Genomic DNA, 26,411 nt, shown 5'->3' on the forward strand with positions numbered 1-26,411 from the left:
AAGGAAAACTGAGTCATGCCATCACATGGGGGACGAGGCCCAGCCTGGCTGGGCTGGAGCCCGGAAGTGCCACCTCATCATATCGCAATTGTTCCACCCAGCGTCACACCCACACCACACTGGGACGTGCCCCTTGGCCACCTTTGCCAGACAACTTCTTAGAGGAGATTTCATTTATTTGTACATCTTTTGCACTTTCTTATTGAAGACTTGAACGAGTCTGTCTTGATAAAAGTTGAGTGACGTATGGAGGGATGTAACCTGCAGCATTCACGTCTCTCTCTGTCAACGGGCTCCAGACTGCACGGGAAGATCCTAGAAGCCCTGCTGCTGCCCCGTGGACTCAGCCTGCCTGGGGAGCCCTCAGCGTGCCCCCCAACCCCACCCCCCACCCCGTCTGTGCTGCCTGACTGCCCGTATTCTGGCCCCCTGCCCCTTGGGGTGCCCCAGTGCTGAATGGGTCAGAACTGGGGATGGCTGTCCAGCCCAAGGGTAGAGACCTTGGCTGATGCCCAGGGCAGGGAGTTTATTCTACCCCCTTCCTGCCAGGGCTGGAGACCACCAGGTATGTGCTATCTCTGTGGGGGAGGGGAGCTGTCAGCAGGTACGTGGCCCTGGCCCAGCAGGTCTTGCAGGACATGGACTCTTATCACCAGCGGAGGGCCTGTGGTCCCTGCCCTGCTGCATGGCAGGCCACGGCATGTGCTCCTGGGAGGGAGGGGAAGAACCTGTGCGAGGGGCATAGAGGCTGCTAGAGCCTTAGTCTCGGCCTCTGAGGGCAGGGGCTTGCCCTCTGTTGGGGTGTGGTTAGCATCCTAGCAGAGAAGGCCACATTGGCTCTGGGGATGGCCCTGGAGACCCTGGCCCTGCCCCGTGCCCTAGGAGGCCCGTCACACCCACCTCTAGATCCACACTCCCTGTTCAGTCTCCTGGCCACACCTTGGAGCCTGGACTTATCCCTGTCTTCCTGCCCCTGGTGGGGTCCTGACCTGGTCACTTGCCACCCAGGTCGGGGCCACGGCTGCCTTGCTGTGTTGTCAGATGGTGTGGAGACAGGGGCCTGGACCTGATGACTCCCCAGCCCTCCTAGCTGGAGCATCCCGGGCTTCCTGCCTTGTCTCCTGTGGGGAACAGCCACTGGCATCCCTCCTGCACTCAGCCAGTGGGCTCCTGTGTGGCCCCAGCTGGTGGGGAGGAGTGGGCCAGGCCCAGGGGCTGTGTTTGATGCCTCCTCGGCCTTGGCTCAGCCTGGAAGGGTTTTCTCAGCCTTGGGCATGGGGCTTCCTGGGGAAGTGCCCCGGCTGTAGAATCCAGGATGGGCCAAGGTGTGGGGCCCTGTCTTGGGAGCTCTTGGGCAACCGGCCAGCCCTCATGGGGTCCCAGGTGTCCTCTGTAAATGGCTCTCTGTGAACCCCTTGAGGGCTAGATCCCAAAGCTGCTCCATCTTGGTGTCCCCTCGCTTTGGTCTCAATCAGCACCTCCAAGGCTGACTCTGCTCTGGCACCGTGGTGAGCACAGGGGCAAGTATCCTGAAGGTGGCATGCTGGTTTCTGGGACATTGCCCCCTGGGAAGGGCAGGGTCACCTCCAGTCCACTCGGTTCCTGCAGGTCCTGCGCGTGCCTGTGTCCTCTGGTCAGTGCCTCCCTGCAAAGGCTCCTGGCTCAGGCCACAGGCGAGGTGACCACATGAGCACCCCCCCCCCACCTGCCCTAACCCAGAGCCCTGTGACATACTCTCCCAGACCTCACTGGGCAGTCTTGCCTCTCCTGGCCACAGAGGATGGGTCTTAAGTGTCCAGCCAGGAGGCACATCGTAGGGCAGGGGTCTACATCTCCACTCTCTTGCCCCGAGGGCCAACAGTCCCCCTGTTGTCAGCCCTTCCTCCCAGGAAGCCTCCTTCTGTCCCCCGATCCTTGCTTCCATGCCAGGCCTCCCCTCGCCCTCCTTTACTGGGCCGGAGCTGGGTACCCACAATGACCAGGTCTAAGAAAAGCTCAGTTCTCCACGATCTGCACCTGGAAGCCTGGGAGGGGGGGTACTTCAGGCAGTTGGAGAGTGGGTTTCCGACTGGCTGGTTTGGGAGAGGAAATGGATCTTGGACTGTTTTCTTAGTTTTATCATCAGTTATCTCCTGCTACAAGTGGTGGCGGGGAGCAGGGCGTCCGCTGTCTTTGGCATCTCCCGGCTGGGTTTGGTTTTTGCTGCTGGCAGAAGGAGGGGCTTTGCGTACAAGCAGAATCCTAGAGCACCCGCCCGCATTTTTGTTTCCAGCCACCCTATTATTTAAACCAGTACTGAGTAGGCTTTCTATCCAACCATCTTTGGGCCACAGTTTCGGAAAGCATTTCCCTCCAGGCTCCCAGGTGACAGGGGGAGCTTGGGCTGCCTGACCGGGTCTGGAGGGCGCCCCCACCCTTGCACACACCTGCCCCCGAAAGTGCATTCCTTGTGAGGAGACCCTCCCTGCAAGCCAGCTTCGGGAGCTCCTTTGCTTTCTGGAAGTTATGACCATGGTCCTGCTGGTCCCCATGACTGGTCTAGGTGCCTGCCCTCCTGCTCTTCGGGGGTCCCTTTCCAGGGTCCTCTGGGGCCTCCCCGGCCCAGACTGTGGCTGGTCGAGTCTTGCCGCAGTGACACTGTAGCTCTTGCTCCCAAACGTCGGGTCTCAGAGCTCTTGAGGGCCTGCGAGGGTCATGTAGAGGGTGGGCTTGAGGACAGGAGTGCCCCCAGGGCTTGGTTGCAAGGCGGGGATGAGGTCTTGGCCTGGCCTCAGGTCCCTCCCCACCCTGCCCTGAGCCTGCGGCTTGTCCTGTGCCCACCCGTCTCTGTTGAGGAAGCAGGCTCCTGCCCCATTTTCTATTTCTGGAAGTTTACAGGTTGTGGTGCATCAGCCCAAAGTCATTGGCTTTGTGTTTTGGGTTTTTTTCTTAGTTTTCAGATTTTTTTTAAACAAAGTATTTTTTTAGGTGCGATAACCCAGAAAGGGCCCGTTGGGTATGTGTGTATGTCCTGAACCCCTGACATGGAGATGGGAGCTCCTGTGTGCCGGAGATGAGGCAAGGGTCCTGCCCTCTGTGCGTTAGAGCGTGGGGGTGTGGGGGAGCAGACCCCCACCCAGGTTGGCATCTGGCCCAGCCAAGGGGGCCGGGCCCCTGGCCCTGGGTACAGCTCCAGGCCAACAAAGGGGCCAGGGGCTTTGGGGTGAGTTGGGAGGGTCCCGGCCAGGGGGCTGGAGCTGGAAGCTGAGCCCCGTGAGTGGCGACCCGTCCGGTCCCTGGCAGGACACATGGGAGGCCGGACAGGGACTGCAGCCGACACAATCCCCTTAACTTTGTACTCTGTGTGTGTGTCTTGGTTTTCTGTGTTTTAATAAATCCTTTGGGAAAGGATTCAATCAAAGTGTTTTCCTAGATTCTCACTCATCTAGGACGGGGGTGGGGTGGGGTTGGGGTGTGGGGATGGAGTATCCCCCAAAGCCACCTCCCACCGGAGAAGCAGGGCCTTGTGAGGCAGAGGGGGCTGGCTGGGAAAGGGATGGTGCCTGACTCTCCCCCCTGCACCTCTAAACGCCAACACAACATGGTGTCAGGGAAACACTGAGCTCCCAGTGGAGGGGAGCCCCTGCCTCCCTGGGCCCTGGTCTCTGTACCCAGAGAGCACAGCAGCCTCCCAGCAACACAGCTTGTCCCCAAATTACTTGGGCTGAGGGGGCCTCAGTCTCTAGTCCCAGCCTCTCCCCAGGACCCTTCTTCTCAACCCTACCCTTTGCCCCAGGGTCAGGATTCCGGGGTTGGGCGGGGAGCCCAGCTTTTTCCTTGCCTCCCTACTGCTAGCAGCTGGACCCCTGGAAATGAGAGGAGCAGAGAGCCGCAGACCCCCGACAGGCTGGGGTTTTATTTATCATTCCATAAATACGGTGGCTGAATCTCGGCTGGGTGTCCTGGGAGCGCGGGGCGGAAGGCAGTCTCTGCCTATGGTAGGGAGAGCAGTTAGCTGAGGAGCCACGGTCGTTAAAAAAAAGGGGAGAGAAGAAAAGCGCATTATTTACACGACGGGAAGGGGACAGAAGACAGAGTGAGCCCCTCTGTCATTCCTCGGGACCTCGGATTCGCACTGGATTTGGGATGAGAGATGGTGGGGGCTCCGAGCGTCTGCAAGGGAGACCGAGCCCACCCAGGCCCGCAGCCCCCAGCCCAGGCCTCTGTCCTGTGTTGGGCACACCCAGAGGGCTCCCCAGGAGCACACTCTGCCTCGACCGGAGGACCAGAGGCTGGAGGGCGGCCGCTGGGGCTCCGAGGGCCTGCTCTCGACCAGGGGGCGTCAGGCCAGCTGGCCCTTGACCCGCGCTGGGGCATGGCCGCTCCTCCAGGGCTTGCCTCCTATTTCCAGACTCCGGCTGCCCTTGGGCCCACCTGACCCCCTCCCCCCACACCAGCCCCCTTCTAAGTCCTGGGGTGCTCCCCCAGGAGGCTGAGCCCTGTCCTCCCTGCTAGCGGCTGTGGAAAAACTAGGACACCTTGGGCCCAGACTGTGGACGGCACCCCAGGCTGGGAAGCTGCTTGGGTCCCGGCGACAGGCATTTCGGCCTCGGCCCAGCTCAGCTTTGAGGGCCCTTGTCTCCTGTTTGGCCAACATGTGGGCAACAGGGGCCTGGCCTTCCCAGCTGCGGCTCCTGGTGAGGGGGCCCCACTGCCAGCCCTGCTCTATCTCTCGGCAGTGGGCAAGCTAGGGGCAGCAGTGTGAGCACCCCCACCCCTGCCAGCTATCACTCTCCCCAGTGGAGGGTGGGCCGTCTGGTCCCTCTGTTCAGCTGGGGCTGCCTGGCCCGAGTGGTGGTGGGGGGTGGCCACAGCTGGAGTGGAGGGGCCCTGCTGGGGTAGGCTCACTTCCTCCCCACCCCTGGAACCTGCAGCTTGTGGATTTGGTGGAGATGATGCCCAGGGGCCTGGTGTGGGAGGAAAGGGGAAGGTTCTAGACTCCAGGGTCAGCACAAATGTCAGGAATGGAAATTGTCTGCCTCCCTGCCTCAGGCCTCGGCCCAGGCAGCACTGGCCAGCAGGCCCTCAGGGAATGGCAGGGAGGAGCCCCTCCAACAGCAGCTTCTTTGAAGGGCGAAGCAGGATGGGCTTGCCTGCTGCAGTGAGGGTGGGGATGGGGGTGGGGGTGCATCAGGTGGGGGTGGCCAGCGCTGTCCGCCCAGACCACCTGGACTGGAGGCACGTAGGCGTCCTTCAGAGTGGGCTCCTGGCTCCCGCCCCCACCGCCAGCAGAGGCCCATACCTCAGGACCCCGGGGGCCGGGACTCCCGGCTATAGGCTCCTCCCCCATGTTTCTGGGGCGGGGGCTGACAGTTCTGTGTGTCCTTCCTCAATCTGTTCCAGGCCGGGAGGGAATGCCTAAGTCCAGCCATCCTGGCCTCTTCACAGGGTGTGTGCAGAGAGCCGGGGGTGGTACTGTTGCCTGTCTGCCTGGGGGACAAGCTCCGGGCACCCTGACTTGGCACTCTACCATGGGGTGCCTTGCCCCAACCTGATCTGAGGCCTTGAAGAAGGCACTGCTCCAAGGAGAGGCTCCTGGGGTCTTTTCCTTGATTGTGGAGGCCACTGCTAGATGTTCAGGCCCCCTAGCCCCTGGGCATGCAGCACACAAAGCCCTAGGGACCCACCCTCACTGAAAGGGCCTAAGGGTGGCCTCTCTGGATCCCTGAGGGCCACAACCCAGGCAGAGCAGAGTGGGCTGCCCTGCATGTGGTCAAACCCAGTGTCTAGCTACGGATGCACGACCTCAAGGCCTTCTGGGGTAAGGACAGAGCCCCTGGCAAGGAGGACAGTGGGGCCCTGGAGGGACCTGGGCTGGAGCCAGCTCCTCAGACCCCTCCCGTGGGCTTGGGGCTGCTCTGGGCACGGGGCTCATCAACTGTGTGCAGGGAGGCAGCTGGCAGGGTGATGAACTCAGACCCCCAAAATTCCTGTGGGCCCCAAACTGATAGTGAATCCCCCTGGATCTCTGCCCCTGCCAGTAAGGGTGGAGGTGGGGGTCAAGGGACAGCACGGAAGGCCCCAGAGAGACCCGCTGGGGCAGATGGTGGTGCTGAAGAAGGCGCAGAATGAATCTGAGGTCAGGCCCATTGTAAAATCCTGGGAGCCCTTGACAAGAGGGAAGTGGAGGGGGACCCCACTGGGGAGGCCCTGCCCAACATCCAGTGCTCCAGCAGAGGGGGCCACAGGAAGGGCCAGCCCTGGTTTCCTCTTTCCCACCCCCAACACCAAGTGGGGGTTCTCAGCAGATGAGAGGCCAGCCCTGCTGCCCCCCCAGGACACAGGCCCGGCCTGGAGGCATCTCTGGGAAAGGCGGAGGCTGGGAGCAACTGGGGTGCTTTCTTCTTGGAGGGGGAGTAGAGGCTGTAGGCGGGCTCGGGCGGGACCACTCCAACATCCTGCCCCATCAACGCGGCCTCCCCGGCACGGATCTGAATTCGGTCCCGCGAAGCAGTGAATGGTGTCTTGCAGCAACTTTTGAGATCTTTTCCCCACGAGGAGGACATCTTGCCGTGATGTTTTCTGTTTGATGCAAACCACACCCCTGACTTGGCTTCAAAACGGCTTAAGCGAGCGAACAGAGAGACTAGGAGGGAAAGAGAAACTGTCCGGGCAAGCGGCCGGGGGCTTCTTAGGATCTGTAGTCCTTTTTGCTGTAGGGTTTATTGCCCAAAATACTATCAATCTCGTGGATAATGGAAGACGACAGTTTCGGAAGGACCTGCGTGCGAGGACAGGAGCTAATCAGAATCCCACCCGCGAGACTGGCCCGGCCTGTGGAGGAGGCTGGGTGACAGTCTTTGGGCCACTGCTGGCCTGGCCTGCCTCATCGCATCAGACTCTCGCCCAAGCAGGTGGGCACTAGGCTGCTTCTGTGTTCCACAAGTTCTGGGGCAGAGAGGAAGCCTGCCTGGGTTTATCTCTGCGTCTCAAGCTCCAGAATGCTCTAGAACAGTCTAGAAGGCATAAAATACAGGTTCCAGGGCCAGAACCCTGATACCTTCACCCCCAAACTACTTTTCCTAGCCTTCCATACTTCAACCAACAGCAAGGCCACCCTTGCAGGTAACGCAAGCCTGTGGGCGGCCTCTTCCTGTGCTCACCCTGGTCCCCATCCCATTGGCCTCACAGTCCTGAACATCCAGGATCCAGCCCTCTCCAAGGGGGCCTGCTGTCACTTCCTGCAGATCTCTCGGTGCCCTCCTCCTGTTCCCTAAAGGCTTTGCTCCACTCAGCAGCTAGGGGGAGAGGGATCAGGCCCTCCTCTGCTCTTGGGGGGGGGGGCTCCTGCTCACCCAACAACCAAAGAAGTCCCTAGAACCCTGGGCACAGTCCCCCCTTCCCCTGCCCCGCCCCTCTGCTCCAGGCCACGCCCACTGGCGCCTCCTTTGCTCCTGGCGGTTCCTCCAGGGGTTTGCAGGTCCCACTCCTCACCCTTGGAGCCTTTGCTTACATGTCATTTTTTCAGCAAGCCTACCCCCTGACCCCCTTCAGCCTGGACCACGGCACCACCTCCCTTCTGCACCCACCAACTCCCCTGCCCTTGCTCTGGTGCTTATCACCTTCATATTCCAATTTCCTCATTTCTTGCATTCAGAGCTCACTGTCTGCTCTTCCAGAGCACAGCTTTTGGTGGCTCGTTGATGTAGCCCGGACACTTACAATAGTGCCCGGCACATTGTAGGTGCCCAACAACATGGGCTGGACGAATGACTGACTAGGACCTTGAGTTCGGTTCAAGGGCTTGGGGGTGACACATGCACAGCCCCCCCCACCCCCCAACTCACCTGTATTGCTCCAATGTTCTCCATTAGCTGGTCTGCGCTGGAAGCACCCAGGAGCACAGAGCTCACTCCCTCATTCCTCAGGCACCAGGCTGGGGCAGTAGAACCAGAGGTGAGGGAGACACACCCAGGGCAGGGGCCCTTCCTGGTTCTTCCCTGTCCCTAACTGGGCCCGGGGACCCAGCCTGTGGGCAATGGGGCTGAGGGTGCCCAGAAGGTCCCTGGCAAGCCTGCCGCTCGGCATGCTGGGTGGGGGATTTGCCGGGGATGGGGCTGCAGAGGGCTCTGGGAGAGGCCTGGTACCAACAGCGTCCAGGAGAGGTGGCCCAAGTGCTCAGGGACGACCCCCCACCCTTGTTTCCCCATGAATTTAGGGGCCCTATTACCTACTGGCTAAGGGAGGCAGTGGCCCAGGCACTCAAGGACTCCTGACATGGCCCCAGGGCCAGTACTCAATCCTTCCCCCTCCACCCCCACCCTCACCCCAGGTCCTGTTACCTATGGCTAGCTGGGGGAGTGTGCAGCCCAGACGCTCGGCGATGGCCTGCAGCTCCTTCAGCTTGGCCTGCTGGCGCCGGCCCTCCTCACTTAGGATTTTGTCCTTCAGCCACTGGTAACCCTGGTTGTGGAGGGTGAAGAGCACAGCCTACAGGTGAGGGCAGGGCACCTGGACCTCTGGATGCAGATGGCTGATGGCTTGTGCCAAAGCAGCATCTGCCCCCCTGCCTAACCGTGTCCTGCTGCAGAACAGGCCCGGGCAGTCAGAAGCATGGGGCCTGTCTAGTCTGAAAGCGCAAGCCTGTGGGGCCCCTGAGCCAGGCAAGGAGCCTGGCAGCCTGGTGAGGAATGCTTTGGCCTTTGGCCCAAAGGTCTGGGGGAGCTGTGGTTTCACCTGCCCCCACCCATAGGATTGCAACACTTTCCAGGGGACTCCCCGACTTTGCTGTGGCTGGGGCAGGAGTGGGTGGACAGGCCATCCTGCCCTTGAACCCGAGGCCGGGGGCTCCGGTGCGGGATTTGCCCCGACCTGGGCAGGCCTTTCTCTGGCTGCTCCTCATCCTTCAAGCCCTGCATTTTGGGATCCTCCAGAGGTGTGTCTGTGCGTGGGGTCTTGTCTTGTCCCAGGAGACCTCCCCCGATCAACAAATGAAGCAGCCCTGCGGCCTCCAGCCCGGAGGTCTCAGTGATGGGCCGCGGAAGGTGGAGGGGCTACCTCGCGGCAGGGGCCGACCCGAAGAGTCGGTGGACCCCACCGGGTTGTGAAGGTTGAATGGGGGGCGGGGGGTGGCGAGGGAGGGGAAGGGCCTTCTCCCCGCGGCGGCCCTTCCAGAGGTGGGATCTGGTCAGCAGGGCTCCAGGTTCCCACGCCCTGGGTCCGCCCCCGCAGCCCCCTCAGTGCGAAATGCCCGTGGCCGGCCATACCCTCCCCGGCCTGGCCGCTCAGTCACCTTCAAGGAGGCTCTGGAGTAGGGCGGGATGCCACTGTCGTACTTCCCGGAAACGATGCCGCAGGCCAGGGGGGACCAGGTCATGGCGCCCACTCCTGGGGGAGGAAAGCGGGGCGAGGTCAGGCCCAGGGGCCCGAGGGTGGGAGGGCCGAGGGGGCGGAGCAAGGGGAGGAGGCGGGCCGGGCCGGCGGCGGGGCAAGCACGGAGGGGCGGGGCCACGGCGGGCCGGGCCGAGGGGCGGGGCCACGGCGAGGGAGGGGCGGGGCCACGGCGAGGGAGGGGCGGGGCCGCCCACCTATCTTGTGGAAGAGCTCGGGCAGCTGTACCTCCACCTTCTCCCGCTGGAACATGTGGTACTCGGCCTGCTCGCAGATGGGCGGGATGAGGTTGAACTGCCGGGCCACGGAGTAGGCCTCCTACGGATGCACACAGGGCCGTGGATGGTCCCTGTCGGTCAGGGGTCTCGGGGCTGCCCGCGCAGGAGGGGGCAGGAGACAGGAAACAGCTGGTGCACCTTCTCTCCCCCCCCCCACCTCTGCCGGCAAAGGGGGGATGCTCTACAGCTGAAGGCATCGGGGAATGCACAACCCAGTAGCGAGCCTTGGGTTTGGGCACTTGTTGGCTGGGGTGCCTTGGGGAAGGAGCTTGTCCCTCTCTGCCTCAGTATCTCCATCTGTCGTGAGGATCAGTGAGCCAGCGCTGTTCACAGCCTTCAGGACAGTGCAGGCCCTGTTTTTATCATGACCATTATTCCAGGGCTCCAGCCCTGGGAGGATGGTGGCAGTGGTAGGAAATGCAAGGTCAGGAGGGGAGAGTGGCTGGCATCAGCCCATTTCTGGGAATTGGAACTCAAGGCCTGGACTCTGCAGACTCTCCCTCCACTCCCACCACATGGGTGTGAGCCAGGGCCGGTGTCTCCAGACGGACTCCTGGGGAAGCCCTGCCTGCCAGCCCAAGAGGCCCTTTCTCCTTTGGTGTGAGACTCAGCTACTGCATCTGTAAAATGGGGATAAGACACTGACACCTCAGTGAGCCCTGTGCTGGCTCCAGGCAGCCTAAGAAAAATGCCAAATGCTCATTAATGCTGCAAATGCCAAAGGCTGATTAAAATCACAGGCTTCCAGAATTGTGTTGGACTTGAAAATTCTGCTTGATTTTTTTTGATGAAGCAGAAATCCAGGACTCATTAGAGGAGAAACCCCCTCCCAAGGACACCAGGGTGTGGGGAATTCTGGGGGGAGGCTTGGAAGCAGGGGTGGCAGGTCAGCCTTGGAGACAGTCCTGGGAAGACCTGGTCCCCAGGCCTCTGCTCTCCAACCCCCTGGGCTCCCAGTTGCCTGCCTCTGAGCACAGCGCCACCCTGCTGACTCTTGTGGGACACACAGAAATATGGAGAAACACCTGCAGCCCTCTGTCTCTATGACTTCCTGGAGGGAAGTGACAAAGGAGGGGCTGCTTCCCCGAAAGTGAGGGTGAGGGGAAACATCACAGACTATGAGATGGAAGCCGGGCTCCTGGCAGCGGCTCACGTTCTGTACAGCTTGGGGATGGACCTCAGTATGAGCTGTGTGACCTTAGGTGTGTTACTTAACCTCTTTGTGCCTCAACATCCATATCTGAAAAACAGGACGACAGCAACACTCACCTTGTAGGGTGTTGTGAGAATTAAATGGGCGTTGGTCCACAGGAGCCCTCAAATCTAAGGGCAACTGGAGGGTCACAAAAGCTCGGTGCAAGTGGCTTGCACTGTTACTGTTGCTGAGCACAAGCTGAGCTCCTCTGCTAAGAGCTTCATACCTGTTCTCCCAGATAGTCCTCAGAACAACTTCCTGGTGGGGGGGGCTATGTCATCCTAGCAGTTTTGTTCCACAGGTGGGGAAACCAAGACTCAGAGAGGTTAAGCCATTTGCCCAGGGCCACACAGTGCTGGGATTCAAAGTTAAAAGCCTCGCCTACAGATGTAGCTGCCACATATCACCATATTGTCCCTGGCTTAGTGCCTAGTTATCTGTGCCACTGGGGCCAGGGGCACCAAATCTGCCAGAGTCCAGGTGTTCATTTTTAGAAGGGTTTAGGGAAACTACGCCCCAGGACACACATATTCGGTGAGGTCACCCTACCATGATTTCCATGGAGCTCCAGCGCGACGTGCCCCAGTACATGGCCATCCCCTGGTTAATGACGTGGGTCATGGCACGCACGGTCTCTGTGAGGAGAGAAGCAGAAACTGCAGGTCGGGGGTGTGGTGACCGGGGGGCCTGGGGCCCAACCTGGGAATATTCTGCAAATACAGGTGGGGCACCGGGAGGAGGGGGGAGCTGCGAAGATGTCTTGCAAGCAGTGTACTTCCTCTCCAAAGTCGGGTGTGGCAAGGGCTTTCAGGGACCATAGGAAAAAGTGAACCACGAGCCAAGAAGCTGGTCTTGAAAATAACCTCCCCAAAGAGTAACAAGTCCTATGGGCTCTTTGAAAAATGGGTACTAGATGGACTGCGGCCTTTCTGTGGCAGATTGGAGAAAGGAGGGGGGAAAAAGGTGAGATCAGAGAACATGGTTTTAGACTCCTAAATGGGGTGGACTCTCTAGTTTGGGGAAGAATCAGATTGGCAAAAGGCAACTGTGTAAACACAAGTTGTTGCCTGTTTTAGTTTCCTGCATCGATCTAGAGCATTGAACAGAGCGGTCATAGGGCATCTTCCAGGATAAAGGGTTGGTGGGGGCACCTTGGATGCTCCCAGAGGCAGGGGCTATAGCATGGCGCTCACCTCGCATCCTCCAAGAGCCAGAAGTAGACACAGAAAGCCCTGTTTGTTGTATCTGCCCTGGATTCTCAAACCAACCCAGTGGCAGGCAGGGGACCCTCACCCCGGCTGCATCACAAATTCTTCCCAGGACTCAAAAAAAAATTTTGGAGAAATAAAAATCCGCCAGTCACAGTCTTCCTACTGCTCCCATGCTGGGCTGCTTCAGTCCACGGGGATGTTGTGGTTTTTGAAAACAGACTTGGTCTCAAATTTAAAAATCTCAAACGTCTCTTAGCTTTGTGGGCAGAAGGGCTACCCCCTCAGATGCCTCCCTGATCCCATACAGTGCTTGCAAGTCCCACTGCCAAAGCCAGGGCAGGAAGTAGGGCCGAAGAACAGGTGTCTCTAAAAACGAAGCAGCAACCTTGACCCCTGGAAGTCCCATCTATTCCCAGGTGGCTTGCTCCTCATCTGCTGCTGAGATGGGGTGGGGGGCTGGGGTCCTGGAAGACCGGCAGCGGGTGGGAGAGGAAGAAAGGAGAAGGCAGGCCTTGTTCCCAAAGCTTCCCCTAGGAAGGCACAGGCCCTCCGGCACTTTCTCCCACAGAGGGCAGCACCTCTGTTTTGGGGGGGGGGTCACCCATCCTAGGTTCCTTGAGTGCTCCTTTGGCCAAGATCCCCTTTCAGTGGGTTCGCCTAGGACCCCTGCAAAACCACGCCTGGGCTTCCAGGCCTGCAGGCCAATCCTGCCCTCTCCTTCCTTCCAAGATCAGGGACTAGGCTCCTTTGTGCCCGTCCTCGGGAGGGGGGCTGGCGGGGAAGCTGGAACCCTGGCTCGGACCTCTGGCCAGGTTGGACTGCCAACACCACTCAATGCGAAGGAGAACCACCCCTGTGGGAAGGGTCGAGGGTCCCAGGAAGAGATCTGCCCACACCCAAGCCCAAGCTCAGGCTTCCGGCTAGCTGTCCTCATCACGTTCTTCAGAAACACTCTCAGCCCCCACCCCCCACCCCCCCGTGACCATGCAGCATAACCACTGATTCTTTTCAGCCAAGGCTTAGGCCCACATGCCAGAGAGGGAAGTGGAGGACACCCCCGTTCGCCAGCCTGGCTGCCTCTCCTCACCGGGGAAATGAGGGCCAGGGCATGATGCACTACACCGCCCCTTCCATGCAGGGAGGGGAGGCCACCGGGGCACGAGCTCACAAGAGCCTGCAGCTGGCCTGAGAGAGAAGGGGTTCCAGGCAGTGGCTGGCTGGGTGTGCAGCCCACACACAGCGCTCTGTGCTTCTGCCCCAGCCCATGTCAGTGGCCCTAGACACAAGGATAATTAGGGAAACTGTCCTCCACCTCAATATTTAATGCTGTGGAACAGAAGCAGGACCAAATCCTTATAGCTGCTGCCAGAACCCACAGTACCTATCCCCTGGTCACAAATAATACATGGGAGGGGTCAGGTGGCAGTGCCAGTTGGCAGACAGGAGCCCTTCCATTGTGGGTCACAGCCTAGCTCCCAGGGAGGCCATGGCCTGGCCTGGGTGTGGGGTCCTGGGGAGGCCCTTAGCTTAGGGGTGGGCAGAGCCGAGGCTGCACAGCACGGGATGAGAGTGGCAGGTGGCCGGTCCTGTCCAGGGAACATGAGCACCCCACACACAGCCCCGATGTTCACGGTAGAGCCAGCATGCTGTGAGTGGGCAGCTTGCCCACCTGTGTGTGTTGCTTCTGCCTGAGGCAGGAGCTTAGCAAATGTGACCTATCAAGCTAACACTTGTTGGAAGCCACGTGTTCTGGGGTCCCTGATCTCCCCAACCCTCTCCCAGACCATCCAGGGTCAAGGTTTCAGGCGCTGATGGCAGCATCCGCAGATCAAGAGGAGCCCTGGCAGACAGACAGCCGGCCCCGAGGATAACCACCGCAGTGCCAGGCAGGGGAGGGGGGCGTGGGTCATGCACAGGGGGTGGGGGTGGGGGGGAAGGATGAAATGACAGCACGGGCCAGGCAGGGGGGTGCGGGTGGGGGCTCCACACCGCTTGGCTTTTTCCTTCACTTGCAATATGTTCTCATAGGGCACTTATTTTTCCTTTATGCATTTTATGGAGAAGTTTGTCTTGGGGGAAAGAGAGTGGTGTAAATAAAACCACCGTCTCATAAAATGCAGCTTGGACACAGAAGTCAATTGTCGGGCTAAGGGTACTGTGTACCTTCTATGATGAATGTCCTTGACTTGGAGGAACTAAATGGGTCCCCTGGTGATAAAGAAAGATTTAAAGAGACCAGAGTTTATAGCTGTGGGAACACGGAGAGGCACGGTATGACACAGGGCATGGGGGTTGAGGCACAAATCTCCTTCACAGAATACTTGTTCGGTTAAAAAAAACCCAAAAAACCAAAAGCAACAAAAAACACCAATCCAACCACACACACCGCATACACATATATATATACACACACGTGTGCATGGTGTAGATATATATGTATATGCATATATATATACACACATATATATAGACAAATGAAGAAAAAAATAACTTGAACACAACTTAATTTTCCAAATCCCTGAAGCAGCAAAGCACAAATGAGAAGTCTGGGGCGGGCAGTTGGAGAGGGGGGTGGGGGTGGGGGCAGAGATCGCAGGGAAGGGGAGAATAAATAAGCGCCAAAGAAACCAAAAACTGCTTTCCAAAGCCCCACGCGTTGTTTTTTCTCCTCTAAGTAACCGTTTATCCCCCAGAGCAAAAGGCCCCTGAAACCTCCCCTCAGAACGCAGGGCGGGAATGTGATTGAAAGGAACACAGCAGTTGCAAAGAGCCATCGTATAGTGACTTCATGTAACTACAAAATATTAACAGCTGAGAGGAGAGAACATTCCACACAGTTCCAGACCCAGGAGGGCAGGCGTGGAACCGGGCAGGGGTGGGGGGCGGTCAGCCTGGAGGTGTTGGGGCGCACCTGTGGGTGCTGCGGGCCGTCAGAGCCCGCCCCACCCCCGCTCCTACCACCCGCCGGTGCCCTGTGGCCCGGGTGTCCCCACAGGGTCCCGGTGGTGGCAGCAGCCAGAGACAACCTACCTTCCATGGGCGTGTTGGGGTCCGGGCGGTTGGCAAACACCACGTCCACATACTCCAGCTGCAGCCGCTCCAGGGAGGCCTTGAGACCTGCGGGGAGGAGTCAGAAGGGGCCGTCAGCATCTTCACAGACCTTCCCGGGCACAGGGGGCTCAGGGAGCAAGAGGAGAGAGAGACACGAGGCCCGTGGTGCCGGGAGCTGTGGGGCGGTGTGGGACACATGCGGGCACAGGCCACCCGAGGTGAAGGGAGGACTGACGTGGGCACACCCCCAAGTGGGTGGTGGTCGGTTCTCTAGGCCCAATGCTCTGTGACTGAATGGAGGGGTGACTTCCTAGGCCCCCTGGTGGCCCTGAGGTGATGGGGGGCTGCATCCACGTCCCTGCGCCAAAGGCACAAGTCACACAGCAATGGATCAGAGCAGAGTTGCTGAGCCAAGTGCTGGGGCCCGGTGTGAGCATCTGGGGACCAGAGCCCCTTTCTCATTGGATTTTTAAAGGAGCGAGTGTAGGGGCACCTGGGTGGCTCAGCAGTTGAGCGTCTCCCTTTGGCTCAGGGGGTGATCCCGGGTTCCGGGATCGAGTCCCACATCGGGCTCCCCACAGGGAGCCTGCTTCTCCCTCTGTGTTTGCCTCTCTCTGTGTGTCTCTCATGAATAAATAAAATCTTAAAAAAAAATAGAGGAGCGATTGTATTACCTTGATGACAATGAGCAAAGATGGAAAAAGCAGGAAGACAATGCAATCGTGGGATAAACCAGACCACCTACTCGACCTCCCTCCTCTCTCTCCATTCCTGTGTGAGGATCCCCCCGCTGTGTCTGACATGCATCCTCCACCCCGGGGTTCTTCCCGGTTCCCCCAAGCCCCCGAGGTGGACACTCTTCCCACACCCATTTTACAGATGTGGCCACAGGGGCTTGGGGAGGTGGTATGTCCCCTCTCAGGATCACCAGTCGGCACAGGGTTGCAGCCCAGGCCTGTCCTGTCTTCCCCGAGACAACGCTGCCCATCTGAGGGTGCCAGGGGCCCTGCTCTCATGCCTCAGAGCCTGGGTGGAGGGAGAGGGTGGGACCAGAGCATGGGGTGTCTGTAGGCTTAGGCCCCACGTGCATCGGCGGTGGGGTGGGAGACCTTGGCCTTCTTCACTTATGCATCTGCAGGAGGATGCTGTGGGTTTGGGGGGCCATGTGGGGCCAAAGCGCCCCCCTCACCTTCTATTATGTGCTTCCTGGAAAGGCCCCTCTCGGTCTCCGCTCTGAAAAACAGGATGACAGTGTGTGTGATGTTGTAAGCGGTTTTGGGGGAAAATGTTTATGATTCGATGTTAGGCAAAAAAAAAAAAAAAAAAAAAATAGGTCAGTGCATGTCACGTGCAGTCTGATTCCACTTGGGATAAACCACAAGGCTATGGGGATATGCTCATGCAGGCTGGGAGGAGGGTCGCTGCTGCCTGGCTGTCCTGGGGGAGGAGGGTGGTGGTGGTGGTGGGGTCTGCATTTCAGTTTGTTCTTCTGTTTCCCTTGGATTTTTTTTTTTTTTAATTAAGAACGAATCATTTTTACAATTCCTATGAAGCTGGTTTTTCCAGCCTTGGAGAGAATGTGGGGCTGGACCCCTAGAAACTGGCAGGGATGGCCAGGGGGGGTGGAGTGCTGCAGACAGTTCATGAATTTCCTGTGTTTTCTAGAGTTTCTAGAATGTTATCTTTGTAATCAGAAAAAAAATCACAGACCCACAGAAGTAAAAATAAAAATCAACCAAAGTTTGAGTAAAAGGACACTCAGCCAAAGCTGCTTTTCTGGAACGTGATGTCAACAGGGATGGGCACCAGCCAGGGCAGATGGCTGCACACAACTCCCCCAGCCCCCCTCCAGGAGCCTCCCAAATCAGGGGTTTCGGCTTCTGGACCTGGCCCCGCTGGGGAGCATCGCCTGCCAGGGCACTTACTTTCCTCCCCAGAAGATCTTGGTGGTGATGACCAGGCTGGACCGTCTGCAGAACAGAAGAGAAGGGGTGTGACTGGACGTGGCTTGGAGGGGGGCTGGTCTTCAGCTTTCACAGAGGGTCCTGAATCCCTTCCCATTTGGGAGCATGGGGATGTGAAATGGGTACTTCTCGATTGTTCCATGTTGGTGGTGTGCAAGTCCAGGGTCCTGGGGTTCCCCATAGAGTCAGGAGACAAGCCACAGATGTGACCAACTCACTGTGTCATCCCAAGTCAGGCAGTGGGGGCTGGGAGAGGATGAGGTCTAGTGTACTGGAGCCCAGGGCAGGAGATATTAGGTAGACTTGGCCTGGGGAATGGAAGCCGCTGTCCCTGCTCCCGTGGGTTTTGTCAGGGAGGAAGCAGGTGCAGGAGGACGCTCCTGGGAGGTCGAGAGTCAGGGCTGCAGCACATGGAGGAGCTTCAGTGAGGATGGAAAGAGGCGAGGGGGCCCAGCAGTCCTACAGGCTTTTAGCCCTGGGAGAGCCGGGTGGCCCTGAGGGAGGGACAGTTGGGTGAGGCAGGATCCTGGGTGTGAGGGAGTTGGGGTTTGGGTGATGGAGACCCCAAAGGGAGAGGAATGGATTCAGGTCTCCTGCTGCAAACCCAGGAGAGGCAAGCACTGGCCTGTCTGGTGCTGGCGGGATGGTGAGGTGATGGTGGCCCCTCCACATCTGATGGAGAATGTCCTCTGTGGGAGTGCCTTCCTCCCATGGAGGGGTGGCGGCGCTCAGGAAACGGCTCCTCAGAGCCAGAAGCTGTGTACCCCAGGAGCTTCATGTCCCGGGGGGTGACTTAATATGTACCTCCCCCTGTATTCTTCTATGACATAATCAGGGCCCTCAGTAATATGTGCAATTTCCTTGAATTACAGAGTGAGGGGGAGTTTGTTTTGTGATGAACTAGAGCCGAGGAGAAACAAACAACTTTGTTGGGATCAGAAGAGAGGTGTCAGTCATCTGTGCCCAGTGGCCTCTGAGTGGCACTTTCTGAGCAGGGGTGGGTGGGCCCAGCTTTAACAATGCTTCCTCTGAAAATAAAGACATGTGAGCCCCAAGGGGTCCCAAAGTGTAGTCAAGTGCCTGGCCTGGTCTGTCCCAAGGAGGGTGGGAACCCTGTGTGACAAGGGGCCTCAGGCTTCTGAGCTGCTTGGGGGTAGGGGGAGACTTGGTGGGTGGCTATGGTGAAGACCATTGTCTTGACCATTGGCTGCCACTCCCTGGTGAGCGTGATGCCCAGCCCTGAGCCCAGCAGGTGTTCTATAGACTCAGGCCCTCAACCTACCAGGGAGTCAGACAGTGGTCCCTTGACAGGCAGGGACCGTGAGGATGGGTGGATTCCAAGCCCAGAGAAGGACTGTCCCTCTCCTCAGTGGCTCTACACTCAGCTTTACAACCAGGCCACCCGGGAAGTCTTCACGTCCAGATTGTTTTGGCCTAATGCAAGTCAGGCTGCAACCCAGGACCCTGGCCCTCCGAATCCCTGCAGGACCAGAGGTGGATGTCAGGGCGAAGCAGGCAGAGCATGATGTAGGGGGAGCCCCACAAGGACCTCCACTTGACTTCCCTCTCCAGCAGAGATGCCTCTTGTCTTGGAGAGCTGAGTTTGGCACCCCACTTGGTGACTCAGCAGAAGCTTCCCACCTCTGCACAGCCCCCCACAGTGTGAATACTTCGTCTCCCTGGAGGGAGCATGGGGCTGCCTCCATTCTAGAATATTCTTCCCCTTGCCGGTGAGAAAAAGTCTGAGGCTTCCAGGCTGTAGAAGGGCTGGCCAGCTGCCTGAGGGCCAAAGAGGCCAGATCTGAGCAAGCTCCACTTCTAAGCAGGTAGGAACAGCAACAGGACCCACACCAGCATGTGCCCAGAACCCAGCGGACGCCTGACCCTGGCGGTGCCTCTGACCCTCCGACCGGCCTTCTGCAGGCTTTTCCCTGCGTGCACCCTGGACGCCGACCCAGAGAGAACACGGTAATTACCTCCATCCCTTCTTCTTGATGATGTTCCCTAACACCACTTCGGCCCTGCAAGAAAGACCGACACACAGGGATTTCATTACAGCGTGACAGAGACATTAAACCTCGCCCTGCCATGACAATCTGCCACTTGGTTCCCTCTGTGAAAATGCCACTGGGGCCAGAGCACTGGGCTGTTAACAATGCTCATCTTGGCTTGGGCAGCTCATTCCAGAAAGAGGAGACAGCCCACCAGCAGCCATCATTCCCCATGCAGGTGACTGAAGGAGGTGACCCTGTGGGCGCCTGTCTTAGCAGAAGTGGCTCCGGCTCTCACAGAGATGGAAGGAGCCGATGTCCTGTTTGACGAGGCCAGCACCACCCCATTTCCCATGTTATGTGGGCGACGTTTCCATAGAGGTGTATTTTTTGAAAGCTAAGTTATTCATCAAGTGCATCCTCTCTTTTCAGAGACAATCAACATGTATGCAGGGCCAGGGGCTGGATTTCCAGCAGACTGCACGGGTGTGTGTGTGCGTGTATGTGTGTGGCTACATGCGTGTCTCTTGTTTCTTGCTCTTGAACAATAGAGAGACAGATGCCATGCTGACTGCTCTCTGTTCTTTTTGGCGTCACTCTGGCCCTGCACCAAACTCGGGCTAGCCGGGGTCATGGGTGGGCTGCTCCCGCCTTGCTTGGCACCGCAGCACTGGATTAACTTTTAAGAACTTTCTGCTTGTAGCAAAATGTTTCTGAGCAAAAACAACAGACGGCGAATGATCCATACCCAGTGCTACATTCCAATTATAAAAGCGCCTGAGTCATCCACTCAGAAATAATGGGCTCTAATTTGCAAGCTGTTCAGCATACATTCTGAATGCTCTTCATTTATGGTCAAGATGTACAGAAATTCACTCAGCCCTGGGCCTCCTCCTTTTATTGCCTTGGTCCCTCATTTATGGGACAAAAGATCGGGATAAGGAGGAAGGGAGAAAAGCAAGCAGGGGTCCTGGGGTGATAGGAGCTACAGACAATCAGCTACCCAAAGCCTGTTGCTTGAGGCTATGAATTCCTGTGGCCCTGAATTTGGTAAGCCTGACATCTGCCAAGGGGGGTGGTGGTGGGGTGCACAGAAATCCTGCAGCTCTCTGCTAAGTGCCCAGATTAGCATCAGCATAAGCAGCAGAGGACTCAGCAAAATATGCACTTGGTGCTCTGGATAGCAAGAGGCACAGAGCCTGGCCCACTGGCCACTGGAGCTGCCTGGCAGCCCCCGGGCCAGAGCTGCTCCCTGCCTGTCCCTTGGTACATGGTGCCTGGCTTCCCCTGGGGGTTACTGCTGGCACTGAGCCATGGATGAGGGGGTGAGCAGGCATGTCCAGCTCTGGGCTGGACTGAGACGGAGCCACAGAGGCCGGTGGAGGAGCGGAGGGCAGGATGAAGGCAGGGGGCTCCAGGGGCAATGACCCACAGGAAGCCACTCCCTGAGTCCTTGGCTGCTGGTAAGGGGCCTCCATGAGGCCCCAAGGCTGCCTAGTACCCGGTGTGCTTGCCTTGATATGCCAGCGCTGGTATCTAGCTAACCAGGGGGAAGTGAAGACAGGGATGGCGAGGCTATGGCTGCTATGGAGCAGAGTGTGCGGGGCCCGTATGTTTGGAGCCAGAAGGGATGGTCTGGAGCTGCCTCCTGCATGCTCTCAAATGGGCAGCAAAACTGAGGCACAAGCAGGGCCAGGGAATGGGCTGGGCTGCTGAGGCCAGTGAGGGGCTGGCCTGAGCCTGGCATTTGCATTGGGCTTTTCTACCTCTGACCCTCTGGCTTTTAGTTCATCTGTCTGGAAAGCATTTCACTTTGATGGGAAGAAGCTGCCAATATGGAGGGGTAGGGAGGGAGCTGTACATCAGGAGGGGCAAAGGGCTGCCAAAAGGGGCTGGAGAAGATTTGGGGATCCCAAGGAGGCCCCCAGGGCTGTCAGGTCCTCAAATCCTGAGTTGGGACTTGAGAAAAGACCCAGCTGGGCTCCCGATCCTCAGTGCTCTGGGCCTCAGGTAATGACCCAGAGGCTTCCAGGCAGATGCTGGCCCTGTGGCCATGTGCCCCTGCCAGCCAGGCTGCAGCCAACCCAGCTGATGGGAACTTGGCTCGCCCCAGGCAGGGGGGCCGGAGGGAGGATGAACAGAGAGCCAGCAGATGACTTCACAAACAAAAGCTGACTTTTGGAAACCCGATGCAGGAGAGTGGATGATTTGATTACAGCTAGTCTTTAAAATTGAAGCCAGCAGCCTTGGCTGAAGAGGGCTTTTACATAATTGAGTAGGGAAGTTCACTGCCAAGATGGGAAGTGCTTCCTACAGCGCTCGGCTGGCCAGACTCTGCTCTCCGCAGCTCGAGAGGCCCTGCGTTCCCTGCAGCCCTCACTGCACCGTGAGGACATGAGACTGTCAGACATGTGGGGCTGGTCCAGGAGAGCCTGGGACCACAGCTTGATCAGGGTTTGGCCCAGCACAGCATCTTCGGCACCAGAGGGACTGTGGTCATCGTGGACACACGGGGAGTTTAGCAAGTGGCCGGTGTCCAAGTGTTCTGCAGTTTTGGCCTCATAAAAACAGCACCTTCTAAAGCCATTTAGAATCTGAAAAAGCAGGCAGAGTGGGAGGCACATTTGTGGACACCTGGGACCCAGGATGGGAGGACTAGCAGCTCTGGCTCTTCCCAGGGAAGCCGTGGCCTGCACTGCATCCTCCCCGTGAGAAAAGACACGTACTTGCCCGCCGCGTAGACTTCTGCAGTATCGAAGAGGTTGATGCCATTGTCATAGGCCAAGGTCATTAGTTGCTCTGCCATCTGAAATGAGAAAACCAGAGCTGCTTGCCAGGCCAGAGGGGGTGCCTGGAGGCTCCAGGGCATAATCCCATGCACCCCGAGGCTCCCCTCATCCTCTCTGCCACAGGACAGGCATGGAGCTGCTCTCAGGAGCATACCCACAGGGAGGAAAGAAAACAAAGTGGGCTGTGCGTTTCATGCGAGCAGGGACCCCATCTGTTGGGTCATCACAAAGCTTAGCACCTATACTGGGTTGGAACAAGCCCCCAAGAGGAGTGTGACAGATCTTGGCAGAATGAATACTTTTTTAAAGCTATGGCTGGAATGTGTGCTGTGGCTGTAGGCCCCCCCAGATCCTTCCCAGCAACCACTCGAGGAGGATACGATTATTGTTTGCAGATGGAGAAACTGCCATCCTCAGCTAGCACTCCGGCCCCGGCTGGCGCTCCTCCACTGCCTGGCAGGCAGGAGTTGATGAATGGTGCCCAATCTGCACACGCCTTTGACCAGATTTTGCTCCTCAGGCTGCTCTAAGGGTGAGCTTGCGCTCCACCAGCAATGACCCTCTGGTAGCGGGGGTGAGGATCAAGCTCACCAAGCTTGAGCTGGGGAAGCCCCCCTGTAATTAATGACCTCTCCAAAATGCAGCAGAGAATGCTGGTCCTCCGGACCGTGCAGGTGTCCCTTTAAGAGTCACAGATGCAAACTCCTCCGCCCCTCACTTCTTAAAGCTCAGCTCAGAGTGCCAAGCCTCCCTCCCCAGCTACCCAGGGTGGGGTGAGTAATAGTTAACAACCCTCAAACACTGTGGGACGAAAAGCCAGCCATGTTCGGCTTCCTGGAGATTCTCTCAATACCAAACTCAGAAGCCCCATGGGCCAGGCAGACATGGAGAATGAGGCTGGTGTCCAGTGGGGTCCACTGGGGTGGGGAACCAACACTCAATCATTGCCTGTGGGAAGGCTACATGTTTTGAATTTTCTTTTTTAAAGATTTATATATTTGAGAGAGAGAGTGAGTGAGAGAGCATGGGGTGGGGGGCCCGAGGGAGGGGGAGAAACAGACCCCACCCCTCCACTGAGCAGGGAGTCCCGACATGGGGCTTGATCCCAGAACCCTGAGATCATGACCTGAGCTAAAGGCAAACCCTTAACCAGCTGAGTCACCCCAGCATCCCTCTTTTGATTTTTTGAGAGAAGCCAGAGATCCAGGGTATTTGGGGGCAGTAAAAATCTCCTAATTTTCAAATGTTGGCAATGAACCCCAAATATTTCTGATACTGAGCAGGCCAAAGCGAACCCCCATTTGTTAATTGCTGTCAATTGAGTCAGAAAGCCCAGGGTGGGTGGAAAGGCCATTGGTGGAGGATTTTCTGGATCCACCTGCAGGGCTGATTGGCTCCACTGGAGCTCAAGTGTAATCATGTGTCAGATGCATCCATGCACCCTCCCGGGGGGCCTCTTCCTCCTCCCTTGCATCTCTCTTCCTCCTGGGGCTCCTTTCTTCCTCTCCAATGCTCCAGGTATACACTAAGCTCCTTCACTGGCTCACCTCTGTCTTCAACCTGACTTTTCAGGGATGAGTCCTGCCAAGCTGCCCGAGCTCTACCCAGAAGAGGACCTCGTGCTGGGCCCCAGCCAGGTTATGCAGACAATGTAGGGGGGCCTGCTGCCTCTGGAGAGGGTTCTGATTGGGTGACTCAGAATCAGGGCTTTTATTTTCATGTTTCAGTCCCTGTATATCTTCTTATACTCCTATCTTGCTTACCTGGAGAACAGCATGCTACAGGTATTCTTCTGAGCTTAGAAATCAACCCGTATTGGTTTATGGAAAGATCATCTTTATTCTTTTAAAACAAATTATTTAAAATAATTTTAAAATTGTGGTAAAATACGGGTAACATAAAATTGCCCACTTTAGGCATAGGATGCTGTGGCATTAAGTACATTCACATTGTTGTGTGGCCATCACCAGCACCTGTTTCCAGATCTTCTACATCTTTCCAAACAGAAATTCAATTCCCATCAAACACCAACTTTCCATTCCTCCCTCCCTCAGCTCCTGGCGCCCACCCATCTGTTCTCCGTTTCCAGAATCCTGATTCCCCTAGTTACTACATACGAATGGAGTTCTACAGTATTTGTCTTTCTGTGACTGGCTGACTTGATGAATTTAACACAATGCCGTTAGGGTTTATCCATGTTGTGATGTGTGTGAGCATTTCCAGGGCTGGGTTTGAAGGGTGGTTAGGAGTTTGTCAGGCAGGAAGGGGAAGCATGGGGTGGGGGTGGGGTGTTGCAGGGAGAGGCTGGTGTGTGTGGGGGTGGGCCGTGTGCCGGGTCTCACCCGTCCTATGCTCAGATCCAACACCGGGGCATCCTCCTTTACTCATCTTTCTCTTACTGTGGCATCAGTACCTTCAGCCAGTTCTGCTAGCTCCTCCTTGAAGCTGATTCAGAATCGGACCCTCCTGCCCGCCTCTACCTGGTCCCAGACAGAATGCCCTCAGCTGGGTTTTTGTGGTAGCCCCTAACTCTGCTTCTGTCCTTGCCCCCAGTGCCCTACAAAGTGGGGCAAAGTGTGGTCCATAGACCATCAGCATCAGACATGTGGAATCCCGGGTTCTGCTCCCGGCCTTGCGCATCAGAACCTACATTTTAACTGGATTTCCAGGGGACTCATGCATACTTTACAGTTTGAGAAGCATTCCCTGTCCTTGGGAGACTGGCTCTCTCAGTGGAACAGCCAGAGTGAGCCTTCTGAGTAAAGTCAGGTCAAATTTCCTCTGTGGCTTCTGTCACAGACTGTCAGAGCCAGAGTCCCCACAGAGATCTGCTCCCTCACGTCTGACATATTACAACCTGGGGCACCTCCTGTGGCCTCCTGGAGGCTAGGTCTAGCCCCGTTCCCTTGGCCTGGAATGCTCTCCCTCTGAATCATCACATGGCTCACTCTTGCTTCCACTTTCCCCGATTAAAAGCATAAAACGTGAGCCCACATCCCAGTCCACCTTTCTCTGTGCTCTTGTTCTGTGTTTGATTAAATAACAGTCCCTTGGGGAGAAGAAGGGTCTTCATAACATGATGACATCAAAGGTCTTGAGATAGGGGATGCCTGAGTGGCTCAGCAGTTGAGCATCTGCTTTTCATCTGAGGGCGTGATCCCAGGATCCGGGATCGAGTCCCGCATCGGGCTCCCTGCATGGAGCCTGCTTCTCCCTCTGCCTGTGTCTCTGCCTCTCTCTCTCTGTGTCTCTCATGAATAAATAAAAATCTTAAAAAAAAAAAAAAGGTCTTGAGATAGGATTATCAGGTGGGCCCTGCATGGCGCCATAGGTATCCTCATAGGAGGGAGCAGAGGGAGGTCTAACAGGAGCAAGAATGTGACCACAGAGGCAGACATGAATGAAGTGGCCACCAGAAGCTAGAGGAGGTGCGGGAGAGTCCCACTCTACTCCCCAGAGGCGCCACGGTGAGTGTGACCCTGCTGATGCCCTGATTTCGGCTCTGTGATCATGATTTTATTTATTTATTTTTATTTATTTATTTTTAAATATTTTATTTATTTATTCATAGAGTCGGAGAGAGAGAGAGGCAGAGACACAGGCAGAGGGAGAAGCAGGCATCATACAGAGATCCTGATGTGGGACTCGATCCAGGGTCTCCAGGATCATGCCCTGGGCTGCAGGCGGCGCCAAACCGCTGCGCCACCGGGGCTGCCCCTGTGATCATGATTTTAGACTTCTGGCCTCCAGAGCCATGAGAAAAGAAATTTATCTAGTTCTAAAACCACATAGATGGTGGTGGTTTTTTAATGCAGCCACAGGACATGTCTAGCCCTTGGAGATAAGATGTGCTTACTGTCTGTCCCCCTCTCCAGAAAGACAGCAGCCTATGGCAGGGATCTGATACTCAGCAGGTGTGAGCTGAGTAGACACTGTCCTTGGCTGGCTCCGGTGGCCTCCAGACTAGCCTCCCCACCTCCTCCCTTCCTGCCCCAGGGAGGCCTCCCTCGTGGCTCCCTCGGCAGCCATGGCCAACCCTGCAAGGCCTGCAAGTGGGGAAGATCACAGCTGCTGACACAGAGGCACCCACCCCCACTTCCCCTGTTGCCTAGCAGAAAGACACAGGGTCTGAGAAAGAGAGTGAGGGGTGGGAATTCTCAGGGCTGTGCTTTATATTTTTTTCTTTGCTAGGATTTTGGCATAATTGGTCTCCCAGGTTTTTCCTTATTTTTTAAAAAAACTTTTTCCAGGTTTTTCCTTAAAGATTTATTTATTTTAGAGCTGGGGGGAGTGAGGGTGTGTGCGTGCATGAGTGGGGAGGGGAGGAGAGGCAGAAGGAGGCGGAGACAGAATCTTAGGCAGACTCCCCACTGAGCATGGAGCCTGATGCAAGTTCTGATCTCAGGACCTGAGCCGATATCAGGAGTTGGAAACTTAATTGACTGAGCCCCCCAGGCGCCTCTTCTTCCAGGTTTTTCTATATGAATATATGCTTCTTCCCTGCCAGACTGCAGTTCTAACACACAGACCACTGTCGGCACTGTTTCCCACACGCTCGCTCCT

At 57.2% G+C, this 26,411-nt stretch overlaps 1 protein-coding gene across 6 annotated transcripts in view; it reads right to left on the reverse strand.

The window, feature by feature from the left end:
* Window positions 1–6,119: 6,119 nt before the first annotated feature.
* KCNAB2 (potassium voltage-gated channel subfamily A regulatory beta subunit 2) overlaps window positions 6,120–26,411 on the reverse strand; it is an 82,818-nt gene continuing 62,526 nt past the window's right edge. For all 6 annotated transcript variants that reach the window (XM_055306458.1, XM_055306459.1, XM_055306460.1 and 3 more), the window contains 11 exons: window positions 21,786–21,865; window positions 19,045–19,089; window positions 17,030–17,074; window positions 16,294–16,337; window positions 15,084–15,170; window positions 11,392–11,477; window positions 9,567–9,687; window positions 9,272–9,366; window positions 8,322–8,442; window positions 7,827–7,915; window positions 6,120–6,760 (listed from right to left, as the gene is read on the reverse strand). In XM_055306458.1, coding sequence (XP_055162433.1) covers window positions 6,671–6,760; window positions 7,827–7,915; window positions 8,322–8,442; window positions 9,272–9,366; window positions 9,567–9,687; window positions 11,392–11,477; window positions 15,084–15,170; window positions 16,294–16,337; window positions 17,030–17,074; window positions 19,045–19,089; window positions 21,786–21,865 — 903 coding nt within the window. In that variant the 3' untranslated portion in view covers window positions 6,120–6,670. The remainder of the gene's footprint in view (window positions 6,761–7,826; window positions 7,916–8,321; window positions 8,443–9,271; window positions 9,367–9,566; window positions 9,688–11,391; window positions 11,478–15,083; window positions 15,171–16,293; window positions 16,338–17,029; window positions 17,075–19,044; window positions 19,090–21,785; window positions 21,866–26,411) is intronic.

This window comes from Nyctereutes procyonoides, unplaced genomic scaffold, assembly GCF_905146905.1.
Source record: "Nyctereutes procyonoides isolate TBG_1078 unplaced genomic scaffold, NYPRO_anot_genome, whole genome shotgun sequence".
Classification (NCBI taxonomy): Eukaryota; Metazoa; Chordata; class Mammalia; order Carnivora; family Canidae; genus Nyctereutes; species Nyctereutes procyonoides.